Source organism: Musca domestica, unplaced genomic scaffold (genome assembly GCF_030504385.1).
Source record: "Musca domestica strain aabys unplaced genomic scaffold, Musca_domestica.polishedcontigs.V.1.1 33, whole genome shotgun sequence".
Taxonomy (NCBI): domain Eukaryota; kingdom Metazoa; phylum Arthropoda; class Insecta; order Diptera; family Muscidae; genus Musca; species Musca domestica.
Genome location: NW_026712312.1, coordinates 9,150,731 through 9,171,226, shown reverse-complemented (window position 1 = coordinate 9,171,226; position 20,496 = coordinate 9,150,731). Strand labels below are relative to the sequence as shown.

At 36.1% G+C, this 20,496-nt stretch overlaps 1 protein-coding gene across 4 annotated transcripts in view; it reads right to left on the bottom strand.

Moving 5' to 3' along the window:
• The window catches only part of LOC101896578 (neurexin-1), a 67,577-nt gene that overhangs the window by 34,154 nt on the left and 12,927 nt on the right, over positions 1-20,496 (bottom strand). For all 4 annotated transcript variants that reach the window (XM_059125493.1, XM_059125494.1, XM_059125495.1 and 1 more), the window contains exons 3-10: positions 17,357-17,978; positions 16,901-17,088; positions 16,644-16,802; positions 15,531-15,683; positions 15,346-15,462; positions 14,896-15,280; positions 14,461-14,831; positions 14,241-14,361 (exon numbers count right to left, since the gene is read on the bottom strand). In XM_059125493.1, coding sequence (XP_058981476.1) covers positions 14,241-14,361; positions 14,461-14,831; positions 14,896-15,280; positions 15,346-15,462; positions 15,531-15,683; positions 16,644-16,802; positions 16,901-17,088; positions 17,357-17,978 — 2,116 coding nt within the window. The remainder of the gene's footprint in view (positions 1-14,240; positions 14,362-14,460; positions 14,832-14,895; positions 15,281-15,345; positions 15,463-15,530; positions 15,684-16,643; positions 16,803-16,900; positions 17,089-17,356; positions 17,979-20,496) is intronic.

Below are 20,496 nucleotides of genomic sequence, written 5' to 3'. Positions count from 1 at the left end.
GAGTTGAATGCTTATTTCGCACAAATATTTGAATTCACTAAGTTGGAGCAAAATCGGATTATCCTCTCTTTCTGTGCAGTAAATTATTTTCTTTGAAAATGTCGACATTTTGTGTGGGCGGTACCATCTCTGAACTCGATCTAAGTTTGACAATAATATTACGATATATCAAGTTTGGATCTAATCGGATATTCCCTTCGAGAGTAATCGTGCGCACCAGCCGGACAGACAGACAGACAGGGGGACGGACAGACTGACATCGTTAGATCGACTCCAAATATTCTGAAACGGATTTGGCTCAAAGAGACCTAAAGTCTAAATCCGTTATTTCGATGGGGCACGTTTTGGCCGTATCAAATGATATATATCCTCTCTAGCCATAAGGATGAGGGTATAAAAATGGGTGTCTCACAATTTTTTGGTAATAATTACTTCCAAATCAACATACTATCCTATTATTTTTGCGAGGGCTTAACAACCGAGATAAATACTTATTTTCGGTTCAACTTTAGCTTAATAAAAACTCTTGGATTTTTTTTTTGAAATTGTTTCCAAAGGGGTATGGACGGATCTACCTAATCCATATGGATAATAGAGGTATCATTGGCCGGCTATCTAAAACAGCATCAAATTTAGATAAATTCGTTCGCAAAGCTGGCGTTGGACATACCCAGAGGAGAAAATCTCAAGCCTCGGTCAAAAACTACGAAACTATGGTACTGGTACTGAACAGAATCGGGTTATTTGGTGTTCAAAGACCCATATCTCTGGATCCAGGAAAAAATTATGGTACATGTTGAAGAATTTGTGAGAGGTTGGTTTGCTGTACATTTTATGGCCTGCCATAACATACTCCTTTTCGACTTTTTGAGGGTTTTATAAAAAGTCAGGTCCAAAAAATCAACTTTCATTAGATTTCAAATAATGTTAATATTGTCCATGTCGGTTTAGTAGATCCGTGTGTATCCCGGGTCATGTACTCGGACTTTTGCGTCAAATATCCGGGTCCGTCCCCCCAAGAAAAGAACAAATTTCGGAGTCACGGTACAAACATTTGAAAAATAAATGATTGAAAAGTTAAATTATTTATTATCATTTGTAGTAAAACACCCTATACACTGTGCCACTGTTGTGAACTGTTGTTTAGGACACGCATACTCTGTGTTACGATTTCTTATTACTTGGTAATGACCCAAGTGTTTTTTTTTTTTTTTGCCTTGCAATTTAAGCCATACTTTTTCAACCTAACCACTTGTTAATGCGGCTCCTAAATATTATCAGGAATATGCCAGTATAGGGTGTAATATGCACTGTTTGTATAAATTTCAAATTTTTTTGTCATTTCCAATGGTAAATTTCGATACAAACCATTATCACAAACATATGAAATATATTTTGCATATATTAAAAATATTGAAAAATTGTATTAGAGAAAAATGTAACGAAAAAAAAAATAATTTAAAATAAACACATTATTTTGGTGTAGTATTAGTGGTGCTCTTTCTGTGGTACGATATTCATTTATTTTAAGAGTGCAACGTGGGTGAGTTGTGACAGCAAACGGAAGATGTAATCCAACATAAAAACGATCATGACCAGCATTGATCTAAGTCGAGTGACAAATGACAAACGATCACAGGATACAGGGTATACGAAGGTGACACGAGTGATTTACGATACGAATACACATACTATTGCAATAACAATTGAAAATGATAAGTAAAGGTGGTTGGTAGGGGCGGTGATGTTGGTGGTGGTTGTGCGCTTTTATATCTAAACGAAAAACAACAGCTGTAGAATTCAAATGGTCCGGATGAAGGTATTCTTGTTTTGTTCATCTATAAGGAGCAAGAAAATAACTGTATGTATGTGTGTGTGTGGCACTAAAAGAGACACCTATCCAGGCAGATCTGACGATAGCTTTGGAAGAGACAGTTGGAGAAAGAGATGGGTGTGAGGGAAAAACGTACAGCGATTCCAGTTAAAGTTCAGAGGTAGGCAACAGCTTTGCAAGTGAGTTTCGATGAAGTGGACTCACTTGCCAGCCTTGAGACCAAGAAATTTAATTCAAAAGAGAGTTATGAGAACTATTGGGGGAGTAGTTATGTAGCAGAAATAGTTCCAGAGAGAGTGTCTGTGTGTTTGTGTGTGCTTTAATGGAAAATGAACGTTGGCGACTTTTGTCATACGATGATTGGCTTCTTGAGGGGATGTGAAGAGTGTGATTCTGGGAAGTATGTATGTGTCGTTGTGCGTGTTTACAAACTTCGAAACTAAGACAATGTGCATTTAAATAGTCCTAATTTTGACTAGAAGTGTTCAACTAATTTTGTCCATTAAGTTTGGGAGGAAACAAAAGTTTTAAAATAATTGCGTTCTAGTTTCGTATATTTTGTTGTTGTTGTTATTGTTATTTTTTTAAAGCCTCTTTGTCGTTCCATTTTCAGCTTTAATGGTTCATGCATGCAATTGTAAATTTTGTTGCTGTTTTTGTTTTTTTTTTTTTGTAGTTGTTATTATTATAAATTATTATGATTACTTTGTTGTTGTAGTAGTAGTAGTTATTATTGCTGTTGGTGTTTTTGTTGTTGTAGTTGTTGTTGTTTGCAAAAGAGTGGTGCTGTCATGCAAACGCCATACGTGAGGAAAACAGTTCTTTCATGTTCATTTTCCATTTAAATCATTTCTATTTAAATATTAATTATGCGTGATTTGAATTTGTTGTACTTGTAGTTGTTGTAGTAGTTGTAGTAGTGTGGCGATATTCGAAAAACAAAAAACAAGAAAATGCAAATGTCCAAGTGGCCCTCCACGCGAAATGTGTGTGAGTGGTCGTGGCGAACACACGAATCGTTCGTTGTAAGGCATTTGTTATTTCAAAGAAGGTCATTTGGGGGGCAGCTTTTGACATGGTGTTGGAATTATTTCATGTCATTGATTTTAGAAAATTTAAATATGGGTTGACAACTGTGAAAAATGTTATTCCATTTAATGTCAACAAAAAACATTGTTGAGAATTTTCCTTTCTTAGCGATATGACCTTTTTGGATAAATACCATTTGATATGAGAAATGAAATGGGCCAATATTGTCCATTTCGTAACGGACCTAAATATATATTGCGACATGCCAGGTTTGGGCTATATTGGTTACTTTCTTCACTTTATATGAGATATGTGATAATTTTTAAAAAATATTAAAATATGCGTGAGGTACCAGATATAGTCGTCCGAAATATACCATTATCATACTCCATCTAATACAGATAAAAATATTGGTATCGGCAAAATTACAAGAAAATCGAACATTTATATCCAATTTTATGTGAAATCCTAAATTCCATATTCATCTCAGGTTCCTGGTTAAGAGGAATATTTAGATACAGCTAGCTGTAAAGAATGTTGGACTTGTTTCACAAGTTTTGACAGATAAAATTATTGAAAACTGTAACCCTTTGTGGGCGAGGTACCAGAAGCGGCTCGCAGATATATTTCATATCTTTGTGCGTTTCGTTTTTCAAAATAGTGAACCCTATGTTCGGGAGGTCCAATTTCTACCATTTTAAAAAAGTTTCATGGATATTCAAAATTTTTACCGTTTGTGGGGGAGGTACCAGAAGGAGTAGACCGATATATCCCATCTTCACAGCAGATCTTGTGTTAGCAGAAATATTGGGATGTGTGAAATATGAAGGGAACCGGATGCTTATTTCGGATTTTATAACCGTTTTGGTTATTCAAAACTTTGGTCCTTTGTGGGAGAGGTACGAGAAGGAATGGTCCGATCTCCACCATCTTTAAAACATATCTTGTGTTGATATAAATATTGAGATGTGCCAAGTCTGAATAGAATTGGATGTTAATTTTGCTTTTTATGAGCTTCATGGGTATTCAAAATATTGACCATTTGTGGGGAAGGTGCCAGAAGGAGTGGACCGATATATCCCATCTGCACAGCAGATATTGTGTTAGTAAAAATAATGGGATGTGTAAAATATGAAGAGAATGGAATGCTTTTTTCGTATTTTATGATCGTTTTGGTTATTCAAAGCTTTGATCCTTTGTGTGGGAGGTACCAGAAGGAATGGTCCGATCTCTACTATCTTTACAACATATCTTGTACTGATGGAAATATTGAGATGTGCCAAATCTGAATAGAATTGGATCTTAATTTCGCGTTTTATGAGCTTCATTGGTATTCAAAATTTTGACCCTTTGTAGGGAAGGAGTGGACCGATATATCCCATCTTCACACCAGACCTTGAGTTAATAAAAATATTGTGATGTGAGTAATTTGAAGACAATCGGACTCTTACATTACATTTTAAAAGTGGGGAAGTACTTGAAGGAGTAGACCCTTTGTGGGGAAGTACTTGAAGGAGTAGACCGATATTGTCTATTTTCGCATCTGACCTAGCATTGATGCAAATATTAGAATTTGACAAAGTTTGATCAAAATCGTACAGTCCTTTCTCTTTCTGTGAATTAAAACACTTTTTTGATTATTTCGTTTTGTTGGGGACGTACCAGAAGGAGTGTACCGATATTGTCCATCTCCGAACTCGATCTAAGTTTGATAATAATATTATGATGTACCAAGTTTGAAGTAAATCGGATACTGCCTTCGAGAGTTATCGTGCGCACCAGACAGACAGCCGGACGGACGGACATCGTTAGATCGACTCCAAATTTCCTGAAACGGATTTGGTCCAAGATACTTTGGGTCTAAATCAGTAATATCGATGAGTCACGTTTTGGCCGTATCAAATATACTAGCCAAAATGCTGAGGTTATAAAAATCGGAGATTCATTTTGCAATTTATAAGACTTGTGATTAGTCAAAATGTCGACTCCTTGGTGGTAGAGATTCCAAAAGGAACAATGTTGTCCCAGGCAAAAGCCCACATACGTACCTAAAATGCAAGGTTTAGATAAAGACTGAATTTGAATATTTGCAAAAGCCTAGAAAATGTCGGATATATTTTCTCTAAAATTTAGAAAAACTAACAAAATGCTGATACACAAATATTCTCTTCTTCTCTTGAAAAAATTCAGATTTTATGAACAATGAAATTGAAAGGACTGGTGAATGACTATATACTATTCTTGGTATATGGAATTATCTATTTTGTCACATTTTATGAGGAAATGCGGATAATTTGATGAAGAACTAACTCTCTCTCTCTCTCTTTCGGCCAATGGTATTTTGATTAATCTTAACGGATAAATTATTGAGCATGTTACCTATTTTGTTTTATTTAGACCTCACCGGGAAAATACTTTTCATTTGAAATGCAATGGATTTTATCCTGTTTTTTTTTTCTTCCCAGCATTCCATAGCACTCCTGTTCTCATTACAAATCCATTAAAATAAAAAAAAATCTCAGAATATTAAATTTCGGCGTTGCGGAGGGCGTATTGGACATTTGGTGTGTTAAATCTGGGGTGTCAGTCAAATGTTTTTATTATTATTGTTGTTGTTGTTATGAATGGTGCGCTGCTAAGAGCTAAACAAGAGCATTTAGTACAGTTGTAATTGTAACGGTAAATGTTAAACGTTAAGGGCAAAGAGTTGGGAGTTGAAATGTTAACGGTCGGTCCGTGGGTGGGTCGGTCATTGTTGTGGTTGGTGGCAGTCATTGTACTTGTTGTCGTTTGCCATGTAGGTAAGTATGTTGGTGGTCGGATTGTTGATGTTTTAGTTATTGTTATTGTCGTTGTTAGTTAGGCAGGTACATGTGTACGTACACACTTACACATATTCTACATTTAAACTAAATTACATAATGATTTATTTAATATTGTTTTGGTGCAAAATACAGCCCTGGGTGGTCTTTCCTCAAAATCATTTTCTTTGCCAGTCATAACCAACGGAGGATTTCCGTTTTGCATTTGCAGTTGCCGTTGCACGGTCCTCTACGCCCCTATTAACAGAATTCCGTGACTCAAAAATGTTAAATTTTTAAAGCTTTTCATGTTTTGTTTTTATTTGTTGTTTATTTGCTGCTGCTTTGGCCAGAGAACCGTGAACCACTGATTGGAACAAAGAAAATGTTTTGATTTCATATCACCGATCTTGCGTGTCGATTTTTTCTCGTTTTCGTTTTTTCTCCTCAGCTGCTGGTTGAAAAAAGGACTAAAATTGGCAATCGTTTCGTTTTTTTTTTCTTTTCATTTCTTATTGTTTGTTCTCTTTCTTTCGTTAAATGGGGAGGAATGGGGGTGTAATGCTGAAAATGTTAGATTGAAATCATTGACGTCGATATGAATTGAAATGAAGAATTATTTTTATTTCATTATGAAGCATGGGACAATATGGAAATTTGTTGTTTGTTGTTATTTAACTGTCTCACAAAAAAATGGCTGTGTTTTTTTGATCGAAATTTTATTCAGAATCTCTATGCATACTTTGTTGTTGTCTTATGTTTTACATGTCGAGTCGAAAAATGTGACAAAGTTCGCTTTTAAAACTGCTGGAAGATATTCGAAAATAAAAAGTAAGAAAAGCTAAAATAATAAGAAAATATTTAATGTTGGTTGGATTATTCAACAATTTACGTTTGGCGATATTTCAAAACTGTTAACATCCCAATCAATGTTGATTTGTAATCATGTTCAAAGAAATAGAAAAGATCTAGTTTGAGGAGGGGGCAGCTAAACAGCCCAAGAAGTTAAGTGAGTAGTCATTTGTTAAAATGAACATTTATTTAGGCATGTAAAATAGTATCAGTCGATTTATATCCCCCAGTCTTGAGTTATGATTAATCAAGCTGTTGGCCCTTCATGGGGGAGGTTCCGAAGCAGTTGTCCAATATTGACCAATTCGTTTCTGACAAAAGACTGATATAAATATTACAGCGTGATTGGACTATACCGACTACTTCATATACTTTATGTCAAATATGTGCAAATTTTAGGAAAATGTGGAAATATTCGTGAGGAGCGGACCGAAGTATTCCATTTTCATACTTCATACTAGAAGAGGTTGACATATATATATATCTTCTCTACAACGGATCTTACGTAAGCAAAAAGATTTGGATGTGTGAAACTTGAAGAGAGTTGGATGCTTATTTCGCTTTCTATGAGCGTTTTGTTTTTCAAAAATCTTGAACGCTATATGGGGGAGGTACCAGAAGAAATGGTCCGATCTATACCGTCTTTATAACATATGGATGGATGGATGGATGTTGATGGAAATATTAAGATGTACCAAGTCTGAATGGAATCGGATGTTAATTTCGCTTTGTATGAACTTCATTGATACTCAACATTTTGACCGTGTGTAGGAAGAGGTACCAGAAGGAGTGGACCGATATATACCAATTTCACACCAGACTTTGGGTTAATAAAACTATTGTGATGTGTGTAATTTGAGAAGAACCTTATGCCTAATTCGGATATTATGATCGTTTTGGTTATTCAAAACTTTGACCCTTTGCGTGGGAGGTTCCAGATTAAATAATCCGATCTCTACCATCTTTGTAACATATCTTGTGTTGATGGATATATTGAGATGTACCATGTCTGGATGGAATTGGATGTTAATTTCGTGTTTTATGAGCTTCATGAATATTCAAAATTTTGCCCTTTGTGGGAGAGGTACCAGAAGGACTGGACCGATATATTCCATCTTCACACCAGGCCTTGGGTTAATAAAAATATTGTGATGTGTGTAATTTGAAGACAATCGGACACTTACATCACATTTTGTAAGAGATATAATTATTCAAAATTGTGACCCTTTGTGAGGTAGGTACTTGATGGAGTGGATCGATAGTGTCTATTTTCTCACATGTCCTAGCACTAATACAAATATTAGAATTTGCAAAGCTGGAGCAAAATCGGATTATCCTTTCCCCTCCTGTGCAGTAAAATATTTTTTTGAAAATTTCGACATTTTATGTGGGAGGTACCAGAAGGAGTGAACCGATATTGCCCATCTCCGAACTGGATCTAAAGTTTATAATAATATTACAATGTTCCAAATTTGGACCAAATCGGATACTCCCTTCGAGAGTTATCGTGCGCACCAGCCAGCGTACGGATGGACGGACATCGCCAGATCGACTACAAATGTCCTGAAACGGATTTGGTTCAAAGAGTCCTATGGTCTAAAACCGTTATTTCAATGAGGCACGTTTTGGCCGTATCAAATGATGTATACCCTCTCTACCCATATGACTGGGGTTTAAAGAAGACAATAAAGTGGGTGGAGCCGAGGGCCATATCAAGGGGGAACACATGTTATCTATTACTAGTCTTAAATACCCCATTAAAAAATACCCCTTTTGTAATATGTTTAATTTTCAGGAAAAAAAAAAATTATCTACATATGTGAGTGTATATGTATTTGTAGATAGCACTTCAGGAATGCATTTCCAAAAATGGTAGTAAAGGACAACAGTCACTTCCTGCGCCGGTTGTTTTTTGATGTCCATAATGAAACATGTTCTGTCTGACACACTTTTTTTCTACTCTTCCGAAAGTGCCGACAATGAAGTGTTGCACATGAGCCTAGAGGGGTAGATGGGTGGATGGGTGGATGGGGACGATACAAACACAAAATTTCTCTGGGAGTTTGAGTGTTTGTAAATCGACTAACGAACGGGCATGAGGAATGTTTGGAAATGATGTTGTAGATGTTTTGGGCTGTTTATCTCAAACCTACTTAAAAGCTGTTAACAAGTTATGCAAAACTGAACGAACTTTGTTTTTGGCTATTGAGTTTGGGTTTGGCAACAAAATAAGCTGCTGTTGTCTCTTCGATTCGAATAGGTTGTTCTTTTTTCTCTTTTGGTTTTTGTTTCACACAAAATATATAAATAAAATATATGCGTGTGTGTGTTTGGGTATTCAAGAAAGACTTGTTTCAAACAATACAAAAAACATGTCACTCCGTACTTGTTTCGAGTAGAAGAAGAAGAAGAAGAAAAAATAAGAGTTGAACACAAAAAAATCTCAGTGTTTATTATTTGTTTCAATATTTTTTGTTGTTTTCTTTTTCAAATTGAATTTGCAAATCAAATGTAATAAAATGGAGCACAACATCAAGATGTTACTTTTTTTTGGTTTTGGTTTTGGTTTTTGGAGGATTGGAACAAATTACGAGGAGTTGTTAGTTAAAAGTATAATCGAAAAAAATCGAAACCATACAACAAATTCCAAAAACAAACAAACGAACGAACGTACAAACAAATAGATTATTGAAATCAAACAAAAACATGTTTAGAAGAAGAATTTTTACAAAACTTGTCGATAGGAATACAAAGAAAATGTAATTTCCAAATTCAATGTCCCGTTACATTCAAAGGGGGGGAGGGGTATGAACAATGGACGGTTAAACGCTTATGGGAAAATGGGGTTATGGTTAGAGGTAGGGTTTCTGGTTTGGCTAGCAACAAACAGCAATGAATGAGGGGCGAGGGGGAGTTGAGGGCACGCGGCAAATAACAAGATTAGCATAAGGACCAACAATACTTTTGTAGTTCAATGGCCGCAAAACAGATGGAATTTTGCAACTCATCTTTTTTTGGGGGGAGGGGTTTGTTTCAAGCGCTATGGAAGGAGCCAGGATTCACTCAAGGAAGGCGGGTGTGGATGTTAGCGGATGTACATGACACAACATTTCCAATTGCACAATGTCACTGACTTTCTCGTCGTCGAATTTGAAGTACTCGGGCAGGGATATGTGGGTGTCTCACAAATGTTACGGAAACAAGTGACAAAACAAGAATCAAAACATAAAAATCACAATTTCAAAACAGCAGAGTAATGTCGAATAAGAAAAACAAAAAACACAAATTAAAATTGGCCTTGTTCATTTTCGAATTAAATATTCAAATGTCAATGCAACACACATTTAAATGTTGGATAACTCTCGAATTGTATGACTGGTAGTTTTCTTTGTCTGTGAATTGTTATTGTTGTTGTTGTTGTGGTTGGGCTAAAAATTCTGAATGTTTTTGTTTTTTGTTTCTTGTTGGTTTTATTTTTTTAGTCGAGCGAGGGGATATAGTTTTGTAATTTGTTGTTCTGTTAATAATGCTTTCAACAACTACTTGGGACAATGAGAGAGAAGTTTAGTTGAACAAAAATACCATTTAGAGTAGCTCTTTTTTGTTTTTGTTGTTTGTGGAAAAAACATTTGTACAGAACAATATTGAGTTTAAATAATAATATTAAAATATAATAAATTCCAACTAAAAGATTAATGTAAAAGAATAACAAAAGTTTCCTCACGAACAACTGAAAATGAAAGCATTTTAAAAATGGGTAAATAAATATTGAAAAAAACACGAACTCATAAATATATTCATATTTGGTATGTGCATATATTCCTAATTCATTTACACTGTTCGACATGTTTTGTATTTTCTTTTTTTTAATATTTTTATATTTAACATTTCAAAGTCTAAACAAAATCTTTGGAAATTATTGGCTATCTATGACGGAGATCCAAATGTCAATTGGCTCATTATTCCATATTTTTTAATCAAGTTTGATAAGTAAATCACGATTCGTTCCAAATTGGAAAAATATTGACACTGTTTTATTCCATCATCGCAACTGATCTACGTTGGACAATTTTCAAAATTCATTTCATTTCAATTTTCAAAATGTATGCTTTATAATTTTAAGGGTTGAGAAATTTTTATCAAAATTGTAATTTGTATGGAGAAAAATTAGATATTGAATAGTCTTCGATTTAGAATTTTTTTCTGAAAGATTTTTAAATTATTGCCTGAAATTGTCCACATCGGCCACAAAATCAATTGATGATAATAACTGAGAGACTCTCAGAAATTCAACTGTAAAAATTTCTCTTTTCTCTCGCTCTCTCTTACCAGAACTCTCACTTTGTAATAATTTGTAAAACTTCACCTTGTGTGAAATATTTGATTTCTTTGTTAGAATTTTGATATTTTGTGGGAGAAGTATCGAATTGGCTGGGGTCAGTGTTGACTATTTTCACGCTCAACCTTAAAGAAAGCTTAAAATATGCTAAATTCAAATTAAATCGATGGCTTTGTGAATGGACTGATATAATCCATGTTCACCAGGAATGGACCAATATTGTCCATTTCATACCGGACCTGAATAAATATGATATAAATATTGCGACGTGCCAGGTTTGGCCAATATTGGTTACTTCCTTCACTTTGTATGAAATATGTGATAATTTTAAGCAAAAAGTTTAAATATGAGTGAGGTACCAGATATCGGATACTTATTTAGGGTTTTATGATCGTTTTGGTTATTCAAAACCTTGACCCTTTGTGGGGGTTGTACCAGAAGGAATGGTCCGATCTCTACCATCTTTATAATTGATAATATAATAATATATAATTATATTGAGATGTACCAATTCTGAATGGATTGGGATCTTAATTTAGTGTTTTATTAGCTTCATGAATATTCAAAATTTTGACCATTTGTGGGGGAGGTACCAGAAGGAATGGACCGATATATTCTATCTTCACATCAGACCTTGAGTTAATAAAAACATTGTGATGTGTGTAATTTGCTGAGAACCGGATGCTTATTTCGGATTTTATGATTGTTTTGGCTATTCAAAACCTTAACCCTTTGTGGGGGAGATAATAGAAGGGATGTTCCGATCTCTACCATCTTTATAACAGATCTTGTTTTTATGGAAATATTGAGATGTTACAATTCTAAATGGATTAGGATCTTAATTTAGCGTTTTATTAGCTTCATGGATAATCAAAATTTTGACCGTTTGTGGGGGGGGGGGGGTACCGGAAGGAGTGATATATTTCATGTTAACACCGGGTTTTGGGTTAATGAAAATATTGTGATGTGTGTAATTTGAAGACAATCGGACACTTAAATCACATTTTATAAAAGTTATAATAATTCAAAATTTGGATTTTTTAGGTTGGAGGTACCAGAAGGAGTGGACCAATATTATCAATTTTCGCAAATATTAAGACTTGCAAAGTTGGAGCAAAATGGGGTTATACTTCCTCTCTCTGTGCAGAAAAATATTTTTTTTTTGATTTCGAAATTTTGTGGGGGAGGTGCCAGATATTGCCAAACTCCGAACTCGATCTATGTTTGATAATAATATTACGATGTACAAAGTTTGGATCAAATCGGATATTCCGTCTAGAGTTATCGTGTGCACCAGCTACCCAGACAGATAGACGGACGGACATCGCTTGGACATTCCAAATGTCCGTGTCTAAATCTGGACTTTCGGCGAAACATATATTTGGTCGTACTTTCCACACGCCTATACTAAAGGTCCGCTCAGCTTGCTTTAAATTGTGCAGACATTTATCGGCCATTCGGCATTTAGTTATTATTCTTATAAATGTTCCAATGTTCCGGCAAGATAAAAATGTATCGCTGTTAATATAGAAAGTTGTTTTTCTTTTTTTTCTAAAACACCAAGAGAACTGTCATCATAATTCATTGAAAGTTAATTGGAAAAATATGCAAATGAAAACTGCATCAGTTGACCTCCTCGCAAGAAATTTAATTCTAATTTATGAATGTTAATGCAAGTCTTGGTAGCTACATTTCTCACTTTTTTCTCTTTCTTTCTAATTTTTGTCAAAAAAAAATCTGCTGGAGGACAAAAGTGTGACTGGATTCAATTACAACAGCACCCATTTCGTGTCAGATGGCCATTTTGCAATATTTTAATGTGAAACTATTTTCATATTTTGCATTTACCAGTAAAACTTGTTTAATTTAGTTGTTGCTGATGGTGTTGTTGTGGTTGTTGTCGCTGTAAATGCTCCCAAAACTAGTCAGTGCAGATGTAGGAAATTTATGACTTATTAGAACGCACCTCTAGCTAGCTTGCAGTCTGTGCGTGCCAGTGGCAAAGTGCCACATAAATCAACAGGATGATGAAAATTATTTGAAAATGAGCAAAAGGGAGTGCGCCAGAGAGAGAGAGAGAGAGAGATAGAGAGAGGGAGCAGTTAAACGAATACAACAACACTTGTACAGGTGTTGGGTGCTGTGATTTGCCAGCACTCTCAAATGTGTCTCAGCAATGGCCTTGAAATGGAATAAAATTACACTGTGTTGCAAAAATGAAATGGAAATACGGAGGGTTGTAATTTGAAACATAATTTTTAGAAAAATAAAAATGCTTTATTCGATAATTTTCCATTTCGATTTAAGCTTTTAAATACCTAAGAAGATGACATTGAAAATTGGAATCTAGCGGCTAAGATTGGAATCTAGCGGCTCATCAGGCATATTAGATGCTATTTTAGTGGCCAGTTCCATTATTTTTTGTTTAAACCTCATCGTCAGAGGCTGACTCAAATAAATTAAATTATTCTCAAATAATAGAAATTCGCCAGTGAGAGGCCTCCATATTTTTAATGTAAGGATTAAAAAAATCTAGTTCTGAATAAAATGGAAATCTTATCAAAAATTGAGTTCGTCTTATTGCAAAATTTAAAAAAAAATTGTCCTAACTATAATAATGTACAGTGTAAATGTTTTTTTTAAGAATATATACACCAAGATATACATACAATATACCAATATTTAAATATATAGATACAGACAAAAGTTTCAAAAGTATGTTTTATGACTGCACATTAATAATAGTAATATTTTGAAAAAAAAAAAATAAATTGGCTGTTGTTGCTTTTGGCGGTTCTGCCGTACCAACAAAAAATAATAATAATTATAGATATTTATTTATGTGGGTACATTTACTTTTTCTTTTTTTCTGGCAAAACTAACCAAGGCGAAAAATCAAAGTTTTTCTCTTGTATTGTTGGTGTTGTAAATCGAAATTTTTACAAAATTAAAGATTTATATTTACACGAAAGAGTTTACTAAAGTCCACAATGAAAACAACAACACGAAGGACTTGCACAAAAGTTCACCCGCCTGTTGGGGGAGGTCGGGGAGAACACAACGTTAAACTGCATATTGAGATTGGCTTGTATTTTTTCTTAAAAGAAAAGGACACCTTATATTTACATGGATGGTGGATACGTTGTACGAAAAGAAAAGGCGCAAGCAGTAACCCTAGCTAATTTTTTCTTTCAGTTTTTTGATTGGGATGCGCAAATGGTGGTCAATTTTTTGGGGGTTTTCTTATTTTCTTGAGAAGGACATTTCTCTTCATCATTTGATTTTGTTGGGTTTTGTTTGGGAATTTGATATGAAAAAATTTAGATTTAAAAAAACGACACGGCACGACACGTAGTAGGGCAATTAAAGTGCTGGTGATACATACATAACATACCCCTGACAGGGGGAGCCCCGTCAACTTGTAGACGCAGATTTGAGGCACGCCTCGAGAAACGAATGGTGTGCCAGTTGTTGTCGTTTAAAACGGATTGGCCGGCCAAAAGGTTCTGCAAAGAGAAGGGCAAACAAACAAAGAGAAAGACAAATATGCAAAATTAAAATAATATTCTACACTCTCTTCCTCCCTTTCACACTCGTTTACTTGCCTTTTCACGATCACTCAGTCTTACACTGGCACGTATCCGGCCCGCAACCAAGGCTATCTCGAGGCGATCGGGCGAATTCGATTCCGCACTGGTCATTAGCAAAAGACCAGTGGGTCTGCTGGTCTTGAAACGTAGCAGTAGCTCTTCCGTCTGGGTTTTGGTACCTTGGCCATTACCCAGCCACACGGTCATGTGTTGGGTTCCGTTGAACACCAAAGTAGCCGATTCGCGTCCACACGTTGGTCCATAATACAGGGTCGAGGTACAATCACAAATGGGTCGATTCCAGCCTTCAACGCATGTACCACCATTCAAACAGGGATTGCCGGCACAAACATTGGCCTGAACATGACAGGAGGGCTTCACAGAAGCTGAAAATCCATTAAATTCCGTCAAATATTCTGAAAGTATATATCCCTCTCCCTCCCAACTTACCCGAGTCCTGTAACCTGGCATAGGCCGCAATGTCAATTTGTTTCGAGCTCAACACCAAGTCACGCAGACAACCGACGAAACCCTGACGCAATGTTGCCGTCCAAATAGTTGGCGGCCAATTGGCATTGTTATAGGCGGGCCCAGTACCGCCCACATACATATGGCCATCCAATTCCAAAATAGTGCCCTCACCCGGTGTACGGAAATCATTCCAGACCCCGTCGACACTAACTTTAGCATCACGACCATTGCGTCTCAAAGTGAAATCATGCCAATCGCCATCATCTACTCGGCGGCGAGAGCCACGAACCTTGACTGCGCCCGAACCCAAATCCAGATGAATGTAGATGTGACCATTCAGCAGCTCAATAGCAAAGAGAACCGGCTGCAAACCGACAAAAAATAAAATAGGGATATATTTATTTGGAATTTTCGAATTCAAAAACTTACATTTTTCGACCTGGGTTGCTTGGATCCAGTTGCCAAGATAATCAAACCATTTGGTTCTTTGGTGCGGAATTTAAATGAAATGGAACTTTGTTTGCCAGTTTCCCAGGGCGGTAAAACCTAAGAGAGAGGTGTATGTTTTCATAAAATAATACTTCTGTGAAATGGAATGTTCTGAGACCACCTACCAAATGAGATTCCCGTGTTGTAAAGGTTACAGGATCTTGAGGGTCGCCAACAGGACATTGATATTCAACATTTCCAGCCACCTGAATGAGTTTGGAGCCACTTTTTGCCAAGTCGATTAGATTTAAAAGTAAAGTGTCCGCCGAGAATTCAACCTGTAAATAGAGCGAGAGATTTAAAAGTGAGACAATTATCAAAAAACATCCGCGGCCGAGTTGTACTCATTTAAACCGAACTTTTTTATGCTATAGGAGGACAAATTTGATGAGTTTTTATACCCTGAGCCATACGGATAGATATGTACCCTATAGTTTGGTACGGCCAAAAACATGCTTCATCGAAATAACGGTTTTACACCCTAGGTCTCTTTGGACCATATTCGTTTCAGGATATTTGGAGTCGATCTAGCGATGTCCGTCCGTCCGTCTGTCTGTCTGGCTGGTGTGCACGATAACTCTCAAAGGGAGTGTCCGATTTGATCCAAGCTTGGTGTATTGTAATATTATTGCCAAACCTAGATCGAGTTCGGACATGGACAATATCGGTCCGCTCATATTTGCATCAGTGCTAGGTCTGGTGCAAAAATGGACAATATCGCTCCACTCCATCCAGTACCTCGCCACAAAGGGTCAAAATTTTGAATATCCATGAAGCTCATAAAACGCGAAATTATTATCCGATTCTATTCAGTCTCGGTATATCTCAATATTTCTACAACACAAGATATGTTGTACAGATGGTGGGGATCGGACCATTCCTTCTACTACCTCCCCCACAGATAGTCAAAATTTCGAATAACCAAAACGATTATTCAATTCGAAATAAGCATCCTGTTCTCTTCATATTTCAAACATCACATATTCCTACTATCACAAGATCTACTGTATATATAGGATATATCGGTCCACTCCTTCTGGTACCTCCCACACATGTTGAGTATCAATGAAACTCATAAAATGCGAAATTAATATCCGATTCCATTCAGACTTGGCACATCTCAATACATTTCAAATAGGCTTGGAACTCAGGATCCAAAGATTAAAAAGCCATTTCTCTCCGAAATTATATACTTCCTTTAAATCTTCAGGTTGAATCAAATCCAAATATCAACTTACCTTTCTCAAACAGCCAACAAAATTATTGTGAACTCTGGCGCCCAATAATGCTCTTGGGTTAACAGCACCGCCAACATAAACTCTTGAAGAAGAGAGCATGGTAAACTTGCCAGCGATGTGCGAATGATCCGTATAGACATCGTCAACAACCGTAACAAGCTGCGAAGAGTGAAAAAGAGAGTTATTTTACTTTGAAACTCTCATTTCCATTTTGACATCACACATTCAATATTTATTTAATCTGTTTCCAAACTTACCCGACAAAAACTGGTAATCGAAGAGATTTCCTGAATGCGGCGATGCACCGTAACCTTGTGCCATTGATGATCATCGAAACGTATTTTCGAGGGTTTGATGTGCATTTCCTGTTTGCCATTGGCCAGGCCCATGGTTAGGGAAACACCGCCATCACGCAAAGCCAAATTCAAGTAATCAGTGCCGTGTCCTGTTGTTCGTCGTTGATTCGACAATGAAGCAATTAAAATGCCATAACAGCAACGACAACAACAATGAAACAAAAAGCAAAAAAAAAAAAACAAACAAAACGCTTTGGTTAGTCATTACTTATTATAATTACAGTTGACCTTTTGCTCGTAGCTAAACACCACGATTATCAGCTGAACTCTGACTACACTGAACACCCCAAACCCCCCAAATCTAGAACAACAATTACCAATGTATGTATGTGTGTGTGTGAGTGAATTGTGACTTACCCGTATAAAATAGTAAACCATTTGGTTGTCTGGTGCGAAAATATAATGTTATGGCATCCTGGGCACTGACAATAGGTTCAGCACCCGTCTGACCGAGATCATATGAAAGGAACTGTGTACCGCGAAAAGTCGCCTCCGACGGGGCCTTTTCTTTTTCACAATATTGTCCATCGTATTCTAGATTTCTGCACTCGCAGATGGGGCCGGAATCGGTTGATATGCAAATGCCACCGTGCTGGCACGGATCATGGCGTTCGCAGGCGTCTGTCATATTGCTGCCACGCAAATTGCGCGTCACCTTTTCCTTGGGCATTTCGCTGTGATCGCATGGCCCATCGCCGCACTTGATGTCGCGGGGCTGTTTCATTTCTTGGCGCCGCGTCTGACCACCCGGTTGGTCGGCATAGACAAGATTCCGAATCGATCCGCGAAATCTTGGTTCGAAGATGACACTGGGCAGGGCCAACAGAGCCAATTTGGTGCTGTACCAATTGGGCATGCCGCCGACATAGACATCGGAATTGGTGGCAAATTTCCCGAACTGAAACTCCTTGCCCTTGGTGGTGCGACTCTGTGAAACGCCATCAACAATCAAAGAGGTCTGTTCATCGTTGCGTATGACCTGAAAATGAATGGAAGTTGGTTAATTATGCACAATATGTTTTCCAGGTAAACAAATAAAAAATTAAAAATAATTATTAATTGAAAACAAATAAACACAGTATTGTTTTAAAATTCTATTTTTTTATTTTATTTCTGTGAGCTCGGAAATAAATGGAGTTGATTTATTTACAACTAATCATTTGAGTACCCGTAAAATCTTAGAAAATCAATTGGAATTTTGAGTCGATGTTCGAAAATATGTATTTTCCAAAATTAATCCTCTGGCATTCGATACCCCTATAAATTAAATGTGTCTAAATTTAATATTAATCAAACCTAAACCATTTTTTAATATCAAAGGCATTTTCATGGACATTTCAATGCCAAGACTTCATTTAAAATAAATAAACAAATTCCCGTAAATAATAAAGGACATTTTCCAAAAATATCGAACAACACCTTTGTATTGCAAACAATATGGACACAAAATTCCCTAATTAAAAAATTTAGTCCAAAAAAAATCAATCAATAAATTGAAAATCACTGGCTTCACTTCCCAAAACCTTTAAAGAGAATAAGGTTGAAGGTAATTGAAATAGGATATTAATTTTTAGTTTCATAGAAATTTGTAGATGTTAATATAAAGAGGTAACAGTTAAAAACAAAGGCAGGAAACACTTTCCATTAAATAACAAATAAAAAACATCCCAAAAAAGTGAATTGTTATTGTTTATCCCCTGAGATATATATTTTAATGGAAAATTCATTTATTTAAAAAATACCAGAAGTATTTTGACGAATGCATCAATACAACTTCAAATGAGAATGATTTTCCATTTTGTGATTACGAAATATTTGTTCCACTTAGATTTTGGAAATGTATCCAATTATATCATGGGGTTATTATAAATGTTCTATATCATAAAGATTTTTAACACTCAAATTTTAAAGTCAATGGCTGAAAATAAAAGCAGGCTATTCAAAATATCTAAAACCGTTGGTGAACATCTATTATAATTTTTGCAATAAATATTTATTTCTATTCAGAAATTATTATGGTAAAGACTCCATAATAATAAAAATTGTGCCGCTTACATAAGTCAGATCTGTGAACAAAAATATGCAATAAAGACTAAAAGTACGGGCCGGCAACGCGGACCGGGAGAGAGTAGAAGAGCGATGTTGAACTGTATTGATCCGTATTCGAAATATACCTAAGCCAGCAAACATTTGGGAGTTGCATGAGCCGAATAACTTTTTAAAGAATGATGTTAAATAATTAACATCTGCATTACCAGAAGGGTGAAAATAATCGGTTCTTCTTCTTCAAAAATTACCAAATTTTGTCTCTCTACGCTTGGTATACGATTTGTCGTTATTCAAAATGTTGACCCTATTTGATAGGTGTCGCAATAAAAGTTGATATAGCGATGCCCAAATTTTGGCTCAAATCGGGAACTCCCTGCAGCAGTATAACGAACCACGGTGCAAGTAAAATAAATCAGGTCAGATATCTCCTCACGTATAACTCAGTCTCTATTAAGCGTCAGTAACAATAGGGATACTAAAAGGCCACTGCAACGTCCGATCAGGAGCGTCCAAGAGGAATAACTCTAACGTCGAATACAACAGAACACGTTTTATGCCACTGCGCCCTGATGTATCAAGTGAAATCCTTTGGGGGAGCTGATCATGATCTCAGTGTGCATTCAAATGCCTACGTCATTTATAATTTAGCAAAATGCTTTACTGGCTCTGGCGCAAAGCACAACTCTTTTCGAAGCCTTTTCTCCGTTCTTTCTACTTCTCTACAAAGATTTATCGCCTTTTTTCCTTGTTAACTTTTATTAATTCTTCCTTTTCTTTTTCACGCAGAATGATCACAATGGACCAAAATTACAATCACACCAAACACTGTTCCACGGTTTACAGCATTTAAGGTTATTGAAGTCTTATATATATATCAAAAACTCGTGGTATTTTTTTCTGCGTCTAGACCTATTTGCCGACATTATTCCTCAGTTCGTAATGAGGAAAATAAGTTTTGGTAATTTGTTTACTTTACCCCCTATGTTTTACCAGGCCTACCAAGGGATGATACCAGAAGGATTCTTACTCAAATTTGTTGTGGTACAAATTATATGTTGTGCGAGATTGTTAATATATCGAGTTCATCCTACGCTTACTTTGAGATTTAGAATTTTTATACCCTCAGCCACATGGCTAGATAATGTATATATCATTTGATACGGCCAAAACGTAACTCATCGAAATAACGGTTTCTTTGAACCCCATCCGTTTTAGGAGTTTCATATGGAGTCGATCTAGCGATGTCCGTCCGTCTGTCTCTTTGCCTGGTGTGCACGATAAGACTCGAAGGAAGTATCCAAACATCGTAATATCATTATCAAACTTAGATCGAATTCGGAAATGGGCACTATCGGTCCACTCCTTCTAGTACCTCTCCCACAAAGATGTAAGTTTTCAATGAAAATATTTTACTGCACAGAGAGAAAGGATTATCCGATTTTGCTTTA